The 16619-nt window shown below is 38.3% G+C and overlaps 1 protein-coding gene and 1 pseudogene across 10 annotated transcripts in view; one reads left to right on the top strand and one right to left on the bottom strand.

Moving 5' to 3' along the window:
* DMD (dystrophin) overlaps window positions 1-16619 on the bottom strand; it is a 2174064-nt gene that overhangs the window by 9962 nt on the left and 2147483 nt on the right. For all 10 annotated transcript variants that reach the window (XM_031660704.1, XM_031660695.1, XM_031660696.1 and 7 more), the window contains one exon: window positions 4616-4708. In XM_031660704.1, the coding sequence (XP_031516564.1) occupies window positions 4616-4708 (93 nt within the window). The remainder of the gene's footprint in view (window positions 1-4615; window positions 4709-16619) is intronic.
* LOC103880692 lies at window positions 7719-9645 on the top strand (annotated as a pseudogene).

Genomic DNA, 16619 nt, shown 5'->3' with positions numbered 1-16619 from the left:
AATGGACAACAAAATAATAGTGTAAAGCAGAGACTGGCAAATTTTCCCCATAAAGGGCCAGATAGTAAATATTTTAGACTTTCCAAGCCCACAGTCTCTGTACCAACTATTCAACATTGCTGCAACTACTCTGTCCTGGTAATGAGAAAGCAACTACAGGCAACATGTAAATGAATGGGTGTGACTATGTTCCAATAAAACTTTATTTATAAAAACAGATAGTGGGCCAGATTTGGCATATGGGCTGTATGTAGTTTGCTAGTCCTGGATTAAAGGGATAACTGCTCTAATCCTTTGTGGAAGAATACAGGAAACAGAATGGTGCCTGAAAAAGGGTACACGATATTTCTATCTGCCTTTGTTCTTTATGTTGTTCTTCCATAAAAGAACCACAGAATAAGATTTTAATTTTAAAAGATGGCAGGTTTTACAAAGCTGTTGGGTTGGTAATTTAGGGGTATTTGATAGAATGTATGTGGGCTTGAGAGGGGATGGTATGAAAAAAAGAGGATGGCATGGGCTGGTGGGGATAAAAATAATGTGGCACAGGTCAGTAGGCAAGAGATTGTACAGGCAGCAGAAATAGTAGCACTGCTAACTGCTTTCTGGATTATTATCTTGGCTCCTATTATTCATTCATCTATATAAAGTGGTACCACATTTTAGAGAGCCTGATACCATACTGCTGACTAGGAGAGCACTTCTTTCATCAATGCACATACAAATAAAAATATCTTTGTTAGTCTGCTAAATGATCAGAGACTTATGGACAAATCACTTAACGGGGTTATTTTTTAAATTACATTTGTTTCTTCTACCCGTGTAGTTTTCCTACAGAATGGCAGAGCTTTAGAAAGTACCTTGTAGTAGATAATGACTTATTACACTAGAATTCAACTTCTACACATATACTTACAAGGGAAGAGATTAGAGATAGATAGATTAGATAGAAATTGGCTAATATTCAGTGTTACACTGAGCCACTCAAATCACCCAAGTGTTTGTGAACAACTAAGTATATCATCTAGAGACCAACCAGAAAGATATCATCACAAAGCTACACGTTCACACATTCATATCTTGAATATGCTGCTGCTTGTATTGCCTATTATGCAGGATAGTGTTGGCCATCGTTTGATCACTAAACGGAGAAGCATGCACCTCCTTTATTAATTTTGATAACAGTTTAGCAAAGCCATTAAGATACGATTAGAAGCCTAACTTAACTTGCTGAATGGTCATAAACAAGGCACTTGACTTTTCTTGGCTTCCGGGTACTCTTTTTGAAAATAAAAGATAAAGGTTAGCTGACACCTTCAGGACCAACTCTGTGACAAGGCGCAACAGAAAAGTTGTAAATTTGAGGTACACAATAGCTTACCTATCTATATACTTTATATTTATGAAAAGCATAAGTTTTTTTAAAAATGGCTTTTCCTCTGTGGGCAATTATCTAGCAGGGTTAAGTAAACCATGAGGTGGTATTTAATAGCACATTTCCACTAAATGTCAGACCTCTGGCTCTCACATCTGTTTTGAGTTACTCAAACAGCTGTCCCAAACAGCTGTAGCAACCATGAACTTTGTTTTTTGTAACACAACAATGAAAACATGGATGGTAGTGTTAGAATAAAACTATAAAGGTCTCTGAGACATTAGCAACGTCTTGGCAGAAACTTCCATGGCAAAAATCTTAAAATTTAAATTTTTTTGAAAGATAATTCACCTAGGCAAGAAAAACTGAGATCGGATAGATCAGTATTTTTAAACCACTGGTTCAGAAAATCCATTTAGTGGGTTGCAACCAGCATTTTGTTTTTAAATAAATAAAACAGAAAAACAGCATGCATTGTATGTAGTATGGAAGGCATCACTTGATGAAACTTTTGTGATCTTTGTATGCATATGTGACTGTAAACGTGTGTGTGTGTACGTATGGTGGGTGTATATATACATGTGTGTACATAAACACATGTATAATTTGTATCTTTACCCCAGTTTGTGATGTAAAATGTTTCTCTGATATGGATAACCATCAAAACAGGGTCAAAAGTCACTGTCCTGGATGTCAAAAATGGTAAAATGACCTTTCAAGGCTCTTCCATTTGAGAGACTTTGTAATCCCAAGATGTTAAGATTCTCAAGAATTTCTGCTTAATATCAGCCGAACACATCTACCAACTGGTAAGATGTTCCCGCCAAACTTGACTCTATATGTGTGTGTATACACATACACACACATCTGCTGTTTTCAAAATTTAAAAAAAAAAAGCTTTCGGTTGGAAATAAAGCATCCAAAAACCACTTTTTTGAGTGCATCAATAATTAGCCTAATTTTTACAATAATGAAACTTGTCCACTTGAATTTGGGGAGGAAAAGGCCTGTAAGAAAGGCTTAGTTCAAAGTAGCAAAACATGAGGAAATGCCAAGGTCACAGTATTACAGAATGATCGGCCAGATTTTCCAACACCTTCGCTACTCTCTCGTTGTGTTTTTGTTTATTTAATTGTTTTGTTTTTTAAGAATGTGAATTAATTTTCTCAGGCCACAAGGTACCACTGAGTAAGCAGAAACTTAAGTTACTGGAATTGGTATCGGACAAGGCCTCCTTATCTCACATTTGAGAACTTAAATCAGCACTTAAGGCCTGAAATTCTTCCGTAAGCACTAATTTAGTAAACACTATCCAGGTGGCCTGAATTGAGTTTCCCAAGTTTCCATACAAGGAAGTAAATCAACATCAGAGATACTGACTGCTAAATACCTTATCAGAGGAGGTATACTTCTAGTCTTCCAGGAAGCTTCTTCTACACCCATGTGGTCTCTAGCTTTAAGGACTCTAAAAGTGGGACGCAGGGAGATGGTGCAAAGGATTTCACCTTACAGCTAATTAGGGTGGACCAAAGAGTCAGGTACAAAAAGGAGTCTAGGAAGTCAAGGCTGCCTATGAAGAAGCAGAGTCATGAGCCTTGCTGTAACTTCGTCTCTGCTGACCTCTTGTTTAGATGTGGAAGAAATGCCCAGGGTGCCAACAGGGTAGCCACCAACTTTCCAGAGCAGGTAAACAAGCTACCAGTTCAAGGGGCCAGGATCATACAGTAATCAATGATTGTACTGTGATTTGAATTTCTTTGGAATTCTGTATCCGCAGTTGACTGTAAGTACCTTGAAGGCAAGGAACTTGTCATTTCTTCTTTTCATCCCTACTACCTCCACTGGTACGTAGTAGGTGCTAGTAAAAGCGGGCAGGACAAAGTAATGAGGAGAAAGGTGAAAGCACTTGATTCTGTGAAGCCTGTGTATGATCTTCTCATTATGAATTATGACATCTAGAAGGAGGAGATACCTAAGATAGTCAGGATGGGGATGCGGGTGGCGGTGGGGGATGTGGGGGTGGGTGGAAGACAGATAAGATTTTTATCTGTTAAAATCAACACATCAGTGGCGCTCAGCAGTGAAAAGATGGCTGGTGCAGACATTTAAAATTAGCTTCCCCTGATGGTTCCTTAGCAACGCTCTACCAGAACATTATTGCTTTTAATGTGCACTGCACAACGTTTACTTGCACATCAAATAGCTAGGAAATGGCCATTGTTAACTGACACTGAACAAAAAGATAGGAAAAACACACTACTCAATACACCCTCCTCATTGCCCTTATGGAGAGGAACAAACAGCCCAGATTTCCTGCTGCCTGTCCCTCCCAGGCTGCCCATTAGAGGTGCCAATCACTGGCCACAAAGCCTTGTGTTTTCTCCCTTTTGTTTCTCTAGGCTTTCCTTCTATTTGATCACAGGTGACTGCCACCATCCTTGTTATTCGTTGAAGGAAGGCAAGACAGTGACTTTGTTTTATGTGAGGGCAATAAACCAAATAAATGCCCCCAGAAACGAACAGTAGTAGCAAAATATCATCTTGGATGAAGCAAGACATCTGAAGCTCATGCAAGCCAGTGGGAAAATTCTGTGTGGTAAAATGCTGTTTTTGTATGGGAACAAAATACGCAAGGCCGAAGTGATGAAGAAAAAGAAAAATATTAATGTCTTTCTTTGCTAAGCCTGTATTCCCTCTCTTGAAGTAAAAAATAATAACCAACTACTCTATGAAGATTTAGTTGTCCCTATATTTAAATGATGGAGTAAGATACAATTTTTAAATATAAAGGGCACCAGACTGCAAGTCAGAATCTCTACCACCACCGATCAGTAGGCATGTTCTAGGCCTTGCTGTAGCACGTAGTAGCCATATGTCCCTGGCAAAGGCACTATCAGGGCAGTAATTTCGTCATCTGTAAAAGTCACATAATAATTGCTCTTCAGTAAAGGGCACCTCATAATTAACTCTTCAGACTAATGTGTGAAGCAAGTAAAATACTTGACAAATAGAAGGTGGTATTCTTATTTCTGGAAACATGTTGACTTCACAGGTATTTGAATTCAGAATACTCTACACCAGAAATTCACACTTACAAATCAAATCTTTTCACCATGGACCCAAATTGCCATTCTGATACCGCGTGTTGGCTTCCAGATGGAAATACACACACCAGTTGGGTGGGGAAGCGAGTGGCCTGATCCCAGCAAATCTGAGTCCCTTCTAGGTATTTGAGCTTACCTCTTGAACTAGGGAAGGAGTTGTTGAGTTGCTCCATCACCTCCTCCAACCCTGTGCTTGTGTCCTGGGGAGGACTGAGAACATCTTCCTCACCTTAATAAAAGCAAAAACAAATAATGGAAAATTACATTTATACAAAGCAGATATTAAAGGGCCATAATTACATTTTTAACACCATTATAAATTCATTTCACTTGCTCATAAATAACAAAAAAAACTCCTCAAGCTTAGTAATTAGGAAATAATTCTTTAAAGGGACGAATTCCATACAGTAGTTTATCTGTATCATTACCCTTGGAGAAAAAAAAAACCTGTATATCTTTTTTTTTTTTGAGATGGAGTCTTGCTCTGTTGCCCAGGCTGAAGTGCAGTGGCACGATCTTGGCTCACTGCAACCTCTGCCTCCCAGGTTCAAACGATTCCTCTGCCTCAGCCTCCCGAGTAGCTGGGACTACAGCCATGCACCACCACGTCCAGCTAATTTTTGTATTTTTAGTAGAGACAGGGTTTCACCATATTGGCCAGGCTGGTCTCGAACTCCTGACCTCATGATCCGCCCACCTCGGACTCCCAAAGTGCTTGGATTACAGGCGTGAGCCACCACGCCCAGCCTACTGTGTGTCTCTTTAAAAGCTGACTAGAAGAATTACTTGAAATGTGCCCCGCACATAGAAATGATAAATACATGAGATAATGAATACTCTAAATACCCTGACTTGATCATTACACATTCTGTGTATGCAAAAAAAAAAATCGCATGTACTCCATAAATATGTACGAATATTATACTTCAGTAAAAAACAGGCTGGGTGTGGTCGCTCATGCCTGTAATCTCAGCCCCTTGGGAAGCCGAGGTGGGAGAAGTGTTTGATGCCAGGAATTTGAGAGCAGCCTGGGCAACACAGTGAGACTCTTTGTCTCTATTTAAAACAAACAAACAAACAAACAAAATAAATCTAAAAATTAAAAAAAAAAAAAGTCAATGGAAAAAGGTAAAACTGACAAACTCTCTTTTGTGCCCCATTAACAAATGTGAAACTTTGTTCTATGTAATAAAATAAGTATTACTGCACACTTGCAGTGCAGTCTCCTCAATACAAAAGAATAAGAACTGAACACTTTGCAATCACTTCATGAAGGTAAGAAGGGAGTTGAGACACTGAGGTCTTTTCTTCACTCTTTTGACATTTAACCAAAAATACAAATGAAACTCAAGTACCTTTAAACTCCAATGTAATAGAAATAAAAATAGTATGTGTCCTATATAGGTCATGAAATATGAATATTCTAAAAACTGTAGATATGGCATATACCAGAGAGTTATAGTCCTTTCCTCTTTGTTACTTGGGACTACTTTATCATAATTATGTTTTGGGTTTTATAAAGAAGACATTACAAAAATTTTGACTGTTTATGTGAGGAGAGAATGATGATCTGGAAACAAACCTATGGATGGATGATATTCACTGGGATTGGAAGTCTCCTTGTAGATTTTGTGGATCTGTGTCTCTCTTGTTTGTTCATGTGTTAAAGAAATACACTTCAAACAGCATTTGCAAGTAAAAGGGAGATTTCTTAGGTGCAAACAAAATTTGAAAGTAATTTTTCATCATATACAATCTTCCAATAGTGAAAATAACTTCTATTCAAGCTCTATTTGTTTTGTCCATTGTCACTTCCATCTAAAACAAGACCTTGCTTTAGCAAGTCAACCATAGTGAACTTGCTTAGGGACAACCTCAGTTTTACATCTGACTTGGAACTGCTTCGGAAGCCAGTGAGTAAATGACTTAAATATGCTTGTCATTTCCTTTGGTCTATGCCACTTGGATTTTCATCTATGATTATAATCCTGCATTTATTCCTTGTGTGGTTTTTTTTTTTTATATACAGCAGAAGCTAAAAGAATCACTGCCAATGCTAACCATTAAGACAAAATCATATTCTAGGTGGATGTGAGGCTTCATATTTTTATTAGAATGGAGGGATAAGAACGTAAGGTAGATAAAAAGCCTCAGACTATGTGAGTCTCCTGGTAACATACCACAGGAAACCTCTTTGCAATATCAAGTACAGGAAACAGGTGCTGAAGAATTAAGGTCACGAAGCAGAAAAGGAATAGTTACAAACTCTTTCTCTCTTCTCTTTCTCTCTTCCTCCCCCCTCACACACATGCACTATTTGCTTAAGTTTGTGCCTTTAGAAAAAGAAGTGAAATTCAGTATTTTTAGTTTCATTTTTCTTGCAGTTTTAAACTACCATTATCTGGTGAAGATGAAATGAATGAAATACTACCAAGAGGATCAAGATCCTGACAACTGAAGGGCTGATTACATCTCTCTGTTCCATTACTGATGCAAATTTTTGCTGAATTGGGAAACATGAGGCATTTTTAATGACAGTAAGTCCACTTTAGTGAAAGTATGCCTTACCGAATAAATCAGAACCAAGAGAACATCATGAACGACGCTCATGAGCATCGATGTTAATATTTCTGACAGTTTAATTACATCATATTGGAGCTCTAGGAACTCAGTTGTACTGTGTTAAAATTCAGGCACAGTTCAATGAAGTGACTGGCATTCCTGTTCCTGAATTATTTCAAAGATCAAATTATAAAGTATAAACCTAATGATGTCAGCCAAGTTTATCTTTCCAGATAAACTCTCTGTGAGTCTTTAATGAGTGTCCAAGTATAATGCAAATGTAAAATTGGCTTATTTGCTTTAATGGAAAACTTTTATAGCAGTGATAATTGCATCCATTCAGATATTTTTTGAGTGCCTATTACATTCTAGGTAGTATAAAAACAAGTAGAATATAATCTTGTTTTCTTCTTTTCTCAATATTTTCACGATTTCTCAAGATGGTTTTAACTCATTGTTTGTTTTGTTTGTTTTTGTTTTTGTTTTTGAGATAGAGTCGTGCTCTGTCGTCCAGGCTGGAGTGCAGTGGTGGAATCTCAGCTAGCTGCAACCTCTGCCTCCCGTGTTCAAGCGATTCTCTTGCCTCAGCCTCCTGAGCAGCTGGGACTACAGGCACGTGCCACCATGCCCGGCTAATTTTTTGTATATTTTAGTAGAGATGGGGTTTCACCGTGTCAGCCAGGATAGTCTCAATTTCCTGACCTCGTGATCTGCCGGCCTCGGCCTCCCAAAGTGCTGGGATTACAGGCATGAGCCACCACGCCCAGGCTCATCTCTTTTTAAGAATCGAAATCAGACATCACATATGTGCATGAATAGAAGTAAATCAACTCATTGAAAAATGCTTAATGCAAGACTAGCGAACAATACAGTCAGGATGGCTAAAGGTGACCCCAAGAAACCAAAGGGCAAGATGTCTGCTTATGCCTTCTTTGTTCCGACGTGCAGAGAAGAACATAAGAAAAACCCAGAGGTCCCTGTCAATTTTGCAGAATTTTCCAAGAAGTGCTGTGAGAGGTGGAAGACAATGTCCGGGAAAGAGAAATCTAAATTTGATGAAATGGCAAAGGCAGATAAAGTGCTCTATGATCGGGAAATGAAGGATTATGGACCAGCTAAGGGAGGCAAGAAGGAGGAGGATCCTAATGCTCCCAAAAGGCCACCGTCTGGATTCTTCCTGTTCTGTTCAGAATTCCACCCCAAGATCAAATCCACAAACCCCGACATCTCTATTGGAGATGTGGCAAAAAAGCTGGGTGAGATGTGGAATAATTTAAATGACAGTGAAAAGCAGCCTTACATCACTAAGGCAGCAAAGCTGAAGAAGTATGAGAAGGATGCTGCTGACTATAAGTCGAAAGGAAAGTTTGATGGTACAAAGGGTCCTGCTAAAGTTGCCTGGAAAAAGGTTGAAGAGGAAGATGAAGAAGAGGAGGAGGAAGAAGAGAAGAAGAGAAGAAGAAGGAGGAGGAGGATGAATAAAGAAACTATCTGTCAAAAAAAAAATGCTTAATGCCTAATATTTTCTGTGTCAGAATATATTGTAAAAGTTAAAACAGCTAAATGAAACCTGAAGTTAAAGTAATACCACTGTAATATTTGATACTAACCCAGATTTTTAAAATGCCTTTTAAAAACCACAGAAGTTTAAAAACAGTAAGATTAATTTATTTATTCAAATATTTATTAAAATCCAACTATTGTTCACTGAAGATATATCAATAGGCAAACCGCACCCACACACTCTCTCTGTGAAACTCGCATTCTTATGGAGGCACACAGGCTTAACAAGTAAATAAGTAAACTATATAGGTATGTTGAGTGGTGATGAACACTCTGAGGAGAGGGCTAGCAAGGGACAATGAGAGTCATCAGAAAGTGGAGTCTTGGAAGTCCTCATTGATGAGATGCAGTTGAGCAAAAGCTTTAAGAACTGGAGGGTATGAGTTGCACAAGTATTTGAGGGAAAAGTGCTCCACACGGAAGCACTGGCAAATGTAAAGACTCTGAGAGGGGAGTGTGACTGACTTGCTCAAGTACAGCAAGAAATCCAATGTAGATAAAGCAGAGTGAACAAGAGCTGGGAAAACAGTACTTCCCTGGCCTGGGAATTTGGATTTGGCCACATAACCTACTTTGGAAAATGGAATGTAAGCAGGCATGACAAAAGTAGAGGCTTAGAATGTCTTTGCATGGTTGGGGTTGCCCTCTTGTGCTTATGTGCACAAGAAGCATATGGCCCAGGTAGCTTGCTGGCCCAAGAAGGATGACAGACATGTTGAACAGATCTGAACCCAGACCACAACTTGGTGTCAAGTCCAGCTGAATGCCAGCAAAAGTTCAGTCAAACAACAGATGCATGAACAAGAAATATGCAACTTGAGAATTTTGTGGTTATTTGTTATGCAGCAACAGCTGACTGATACACTATTATGGACATCAAACAAGCCAGATACAATATTTATGGTTTGTCTAATAATACACTATGTAGCTACAACACAATAGGTGTAGTATTAATCCATTTTCACACTGCTATAGAGATACTACCTGAGACTCGGTAATTTATAAAGGAAAGAGGTTTAATTGACTCACAGTTCCAGATGGCTGGGGAGGCCCCAGGAGGCCTAATGATTATAAGCTTACAATCATGGTGGAAGGCAAAGGGGAAGCAAGGCACCTCTTATATGGCAGCAGGAGAGAGAGAGAGAGAGTGAAGGGGGAAGTGCCACACACTTTTAAAACCATCAGCTCTCCTGAGAACTCACTATCACCAGAACAGCATGGGGGAAAACTTCATGATACAATCACCTCCCACCAGGTCCCTCCCCTGACACATGGGGATTACAATTCGAGATGAGATTTGGGTGGGAACACGGAGCCAAACCATAAATTGGCAACCCCAAAATATTTCTGACTCTAACAATAATACCTGTCATCACAAGCTCCTCATCACCAAAAACAAAACAAAAACACCTTTTCACTTTTTTCAGTTATTCAACAAGAAAATACTTATTGAGTTCCAGTTTCACACTAGAGACTTGCACAGCCCTTATCCCTACTTCATGGATTCACTGCCTGCTCAAATAGCATATTGCTAGTGTTTGGGGGATTTTAAACTTAGTTGATGATAATTCTTTTTTTTTTTCCAGGTAGATATTTTAATGTAACAATATAATGATATAGGCAATGATATAATCAATTATATGATTTCAGATTTCACATTGTAATTATCCTTTAAGAAACTGCTATTTCTATAGTTTTGGTGAAATTGCAAAGAAAAAAATTCACAATGATCTGAAAATGCTATTAAAATACACCCCCCCTTTTTTTTTTCAACTACATATCTCTATGAGGTCAGACTTTGACAAAACAGCATAACAGATGCAATGCAGAAGCAGAAAAGAGCCCAGCTGTCCTGTTAATATTATAAGATATTAAAGAGATTTGCAAAAATGTAAAGTGATACCACTATGTAAAATGATAAAATGATAGTCAAAATGTAAAATAGCCACTTTTTAAAATGTGGCTGCTAGAAGACTTTAAATTACATTATTTGTTGTTTGAGATGATATAATTATTTTTTCATATGATATGCAATATGCATTAACATGATTTTATTATTGCTTTTAAAAAATAAACAAATATTTAAAAATTGTGAAAATGTAGATTATAAGTTTCCCAAACTTCCACCCCCCCCCCACCACCAGCACCAAGAATTCTGGTTCCATAGGAATGGGCTTGGGCCTGGAAATGTTCATTTTGTATAATTCCTCCAGGTGATTATGATGCAGACAGGCCTCATCTACCCTTCAGACAGGTGCTGTCTAAGGCCCCTCCCACTCCTAAAGTGTAAACAGAAAGAATGAAGAGAAATATATTATTTTAGGGTCAATGGAGAGATTTGAAATGGTGTTTTTGTTTCCTCTGTGTAGATTTCAGGGCCAGTCATGTGACCTCACTACAAACAAGTTTTTTGTGTGTCAATGGATGGCAATTCTTTAACACTTAAACTTGACTCTACTCCAAGGTGATTTCCAGAAACACACATAAATAATAGATGTCAGTGTGGATGTGGTGAAAACAGAACACTTTTACACTGCTGGTGGGAATGTAAACTAGGACAACCACTATGGAAAACACTATGGAGGCTCCTTAAAGGACTAAAATGTAGAACTACCATTATTACTGGGTATCTACCCAAAGGAAAGGAAGTCCTTATGTGAAAAATATACTTGCATACCAAGATTATAGCAGCACGATTCATAATTGCAGAAATATGGAACCAGCTTAAATGCCCATCAACTAACGAGTGGATAAAGAAAATGCAGTATATACGTGTGTGTGTGTGTGTGTGTGTATATATATATATGTATGTATACACACACACACACACACACACCATGGAATACTACTCAGCCACAAAAAGGAATGAAATAATGGCATTCATAGCAACCTGGATGGAGTTGGAGACCATTATTCTAAGTAAAGTAACTCAGGAATAGACAACCAAACATTGTATGTTCTCACTTATAAGTGGGAGTTAAGCTATGCAGATACAAAGGCATAAGAATGATACAATGGACTCTGGGGACTCAGGGGGAAGGGTGGGAGTGCGGTGAAGGATAAAAGGCTGCACGCTGGGTACAGTGTACACTGCTCAGGTGATGGGTGCACCAAAATGTCAGAAATCACCACCGAACAACTTATTCATGTAACCAAACACTACCTATTCCCTGAAAACTATTGAAATAATAAAAAGAAAAATAATGGTTTTTGAATTATTAGCTAGTTAGTCGTCTTGGCTTGTCTGTTGTGGTCCAAATAAATCACTGAAACATTTTTTAAAATAAGGAAAGACATAGTCAAAGTTAAACAGTACCGTGATACAGCACAATATGATAGTCTCCTTTAATCACTGCTGAAATGAAGAAAAAATAAGTCGGATGACTCAATTTAATCTGAGAAAAAAGAAAAGGAATGCTTTGCCATGGCAAGATATTCTTCAGTCTTCTGAAACATAACGATGGTTTCAGATCCCTTTCTTGAAAGGATGATATGCCATCTGACTCACTTCCCTTTCTTTGATTCAAATACTGATAACGGTTTTATTTACTTAAAAAGTGATTTTAGCCAGAACCTATGCAGCCGATGCAGAATAGACACAAGAATCACTCCTGTGATTCTGTCTGAATCTAAATAAATTATTTTCTCTTTTTTAAAAAAGGAGTTGTGTACAAGAAATTATTTTTTCTTATAAAGGGGACTGTGTATGAGCAAATACGCCCACCAACATTTTTCTTTGGATTTTAACCAGTTTCCAACTTGATGTGTTATCTTACTACTTGTGTATTTCCTGCCTTTCTCCAGTATTTTTTAGAAGAAAAAGCACAATGATTTATCCAATACCCAATATTTGGCTTCAATTAATTTTTTTCCTTATGATACAGGACAGATGCTTTCAATTTCACACATAAATTCTGTGTGTAACATCTTTAATATATTATGGTGTACAGTGTTGTTGCTGATTACCAGCTGATCAGTTTTGAATGGTGGTGAAAGCTAAATATCTTAAACGTGTGGGCTGTTCCATGTGTACACAAGAATGTATTGTGCTTGATTTCCAAAAAATTAACTCAATAAGCACTTTACTGATTGTCGCACAGAGTGTCCTCACATAGTAATGACAATGAGCAAGACTTATATCCCGTCCTTAAGGAGCTTAAGTTCTAGGGAGTTGTAGGCAGAAGCAAGAAGTACTAGTAACTGCCTGAAAACATGGCCGGGTGTGGTGGCTCACGCCTGTAATCCCAGCACTTTGGGAGGCTGAGGCGGGTGGATTGCTTGAGGTCAGGAGTTCAAGAACAGCCTGGCCAACATGGTGAAACCCTATCTCTACTAAAAATACAAGAAAAATTAGCCAGGCATGGTGGCAGGCTTGTAATCCCAGCTACTCGGGAGGGTGAGGCAGGAGAATTACTTGAACCCAGGAAGTGGAGGTTGCAGTGAGCCGAGATCGTGCCACTGCACTCCAGCCTGGGCAATAAAGCGAGACTTCGTCTCACACAAAAGAAACAACACCACCACCACCACCGCCAACAACAACAACACCAGAACGATATAATGCATGATTAAGTTTCAAAAGAAAACTCACTGAGTGAAAAGAAAGGATGCTATATTTCAGGTTAAGAACATAATGTACTCAAGGCAAAAGAGCACATTTATTTATTCTGTTGTCAAACAGAAGGCATAAAATGCTTACGGAGGGGAATAATATGATACCATTTGAATGGCAGAAGAGGAACTGAAGTATCTGGAAGATAGCCTAGAAAGGGAGAGAGACCAAAGGCAGAGGAACCAATTAGGAAAGTATTCATATTGTCTGTTCAGGTAGTACATGATGAGGACTAAATTTGGGTAGAAGTAGCTGAATTGAAAAATTTTGTTCTTTTTTATAAGTAGCAAAACAGACTGACCTTGGTGACTGGATTGATGGTGGTGGAACATAGCTAAGGAAGGCAGGTAAAGGAAGAATGTGTAGAAAATGACTTTTTATAGATTGGGAAATTGGAAGAGATGTTCCAAAGGTTGATCATGATTTCAGATTGGGCTCTATTTTTATTTACAATTTTATCCAGAAGATGCTCAGGTGGGAGGTCTGGGCTGGAAATCTTAAGAGTTGTCAACATAGCAGAAGCCAAAGAATGGAAGGAGTGCCCAGGGAGAGTGAAGAAGGGTGAAGGGGATGGAGAATCTTGAGGAAAACCTTGATGTGATATACTGAGGATACCTTACCTATATGGTAATCTGGCATAAAACATTTAACCTGAACCCAATCACTTGGATTCAAGCAGACAAATTCAAATTGGGGGACATTCTACAAAACATCTAGCCTGACCTCTTCTAATATATCAATGTCATGAAAGATTTAAAGAGGCTGGGAAAGTGCTTCAGATTAAAGGAGACTACAGGGACATAACAAAATGCAAAGCTGTGCCTTCATTGATCCTGAATGAAAAATATCGCTATAAGGAATATTAATTGGCAGAATTGGAGGTATTTGAAGTTCTACATTAGATAACAGTATTGTTCTTTTTTGAGTGTAGTAACTGTGCTTATGTAAGAATATCTTTCATTTTAGAAGACACATGTTCAAGTGTTTCAGGGTGAAGTGTTATGTATGAAACATAACCACTGAGTGGATCAGTGAAAAAAATCAACAAACTGTATACACACATGAATATGATTAAATATGCACATAAAATATAAGCACATACAGTATATAAAGATACATTAAAATACAGATATACATGTTAATCTAAATATATGCAATCCATTTAACAACACATGAATGTAAAAGTACATAAATAGATATAAAGCAAATGTGGCAAACTGTTGAATTAACTGCAATTTTGCCGTAAGTTTGAAATTGTTCTAAATAAAAAGCTAGGGAGCCATTATGTCATAAACCTCAAATGTACATGATAAATTTTATTTTTTAAAAAGCAAAGGAACAGTTTACTTTTTAAATAAACAAAATATAAAATGCTTCAAAAAACAGTAATCTGGTGGAAAGTTAGGAGTCATCAGAGATAAGGAGTTGTTCGGACATCATAGATTTGTGTATGGAGCCCATGAGAGCCAATAGAGGATAAACATTGTTAATTTCCATTTTGTTCTGTATTTGCTTCCTCCAATAGAATGTAAGTTTCATTAGCACATTGTCTCAGTAAGAACTGTACAGAACACAAATGGTACATAGAGACTCAGTGATAAGTATTTCATGGCTTGAGGAAATATGTTGACTCTTTAGACACATCACCTAGTATGACTTGTCTCATGTATCACTTAAAAGAAAATCAGTCGTCGGGGATGTATATTTAAAGAATGCAGCTCTATCCAGAATGTGGTTCAGCAAATCCCAGCCTTATATCTCAAACCTTCAAAGCACGAGGATACACATTGCATTTATTTAAACACCTGTGTGCATCCTTCAAGAAGACGGTAAGGTTTTTTCCCTTTTTAAATGAAGTTAGCTTATGCAGTTTGATATGGTTTGGTTCTGTGTCCCCACCCAAATCTCATGTTGAATTTGTAATCCCCATGTGCTGTGGGAGGGATCCGGTGGGAGGTGATTGGATCATGGGGGCGGTTTCCCCCATGCTGTTCTCATGATAGTGAGTTCGTGTAAGATCTGATGGTTTAAAAGTGTGGCGGTTCCCCCCTTGTTGTCTCTCTCCTGCCGCTACGTAGCACTGGCCTTGCTTCCCCTTCACCTTCCCCAGCCATGTGGAATTGAGGCAATAAACCTCTTTTCTTCATAAATTACCCAGTCTCAGGTAGTTCTTTATAGCCATGTGAAAACAGACTAATACACAGTTCAAGAAAAAGTACCTTTGAATTCAGTCTTTTCTTTCAGAGGACAAATTTAACCACACAGCTTATCCATTTTATACCAGCAAGTTATCTCTTAGCTTAACTCAGCCATTGGAATATAGCACTTTTGTCCTGGTATCCAGTTCTATCATGATCTTTTTAGCTCCACAGATCATCAGGTCCACATCCTAATGTGCATTTTAATTTGGGTGCTTTAATGGGTATGCTGCCTAATCCCCATTGTTAACAACCTAAATAATCAATGCTTCTAAGCACCCAGGGCTCTGAATCTCACCACTAAAATATTTGACTTAGTTTCATATGCTTTACTTAAAAATGGGGGAAAATCCTGAAGTAAAAAAAAAACAAGAGGTACTAAAGCTCAGTTGTTTTCAGAATTTACCGACTTTGCAAATGCATACAATAGTTTTTCATGTAGTGTGTTACCATTTACAATCCCAACAGTTTATTAGCTATAGTTAGATCTCAGGTGGAGAGAGAGAATGTGACAGAGAGGTTGCCTTAAATCATGGAGCTGTAGTAAATTCAGGAAAACAACCTCAAACATATCCTTTTCCTTCTCAAAAAAATCAAAACCTGGCTTTCCTACAAGGTTTGGCTTCTCCAGAGGAGGATGTGCCTCTTCCCACTGCTCCAGGTTCTTGAACTTCATCACATTTATTTCAACCACCCTGTCTCTTTCCTCAGAAATGCTCACCTCCTCAGAGCCCTCATCCATCTTCTTCAACATCTTTTCCATCCTGATCTACCACTGTCATCATGATAAGGACTTCACCCCTCTGCTGATAAGCTCTGCAACGTTGGTCTCATCAACTCCATGAACTGCACTCCTTACCCGTCAGTGATCTCCAAGTAAAATCTTCAGCAGCTCACTGGGAGGCACCATCGTAGATGTATAAATTGCTTGAAAGTATTTTACGTCCATGATATCCAACTTTTGAATTTTCCTGACTCTGATCTCCAGATTTTTCACCATAAAACTCACCCACACCCTTGACTTTTCCTTTCTGTCCTATCCATTTTGGTTAAGGCACTTTGCCTCTCTTTATTCTACCCTCACGGAGGAGCTTAAGTATGAAATGAATTCCTGAACGCACCATCATATCAGGCAATAGAGCTGTAAGTGTACAGAATCAATGAGTCACAGGTCTTTTCTATTCCGTGAAGTAAGATTGAGAGGACCA

Source organism: Papio anubis, chromosome X (genome assembly GCF_008728515.1).
Source record: "Papio anubis isolate 15944 chromosome X, Panubis1.0, whole genome shotgun sequence".
In the NCBI taxonomy this organism is placed as follows: Eukaryota; Metazoa; Chordata; class Mammalia; order Primates; family Cercopithecidae; genus Papio; species Papio anubis.
The sequence above is the reverse complement of the archived record's forward strand: the minus strand, read 5'-3'. Positions and strand labels throughout refer to the sequence as shown.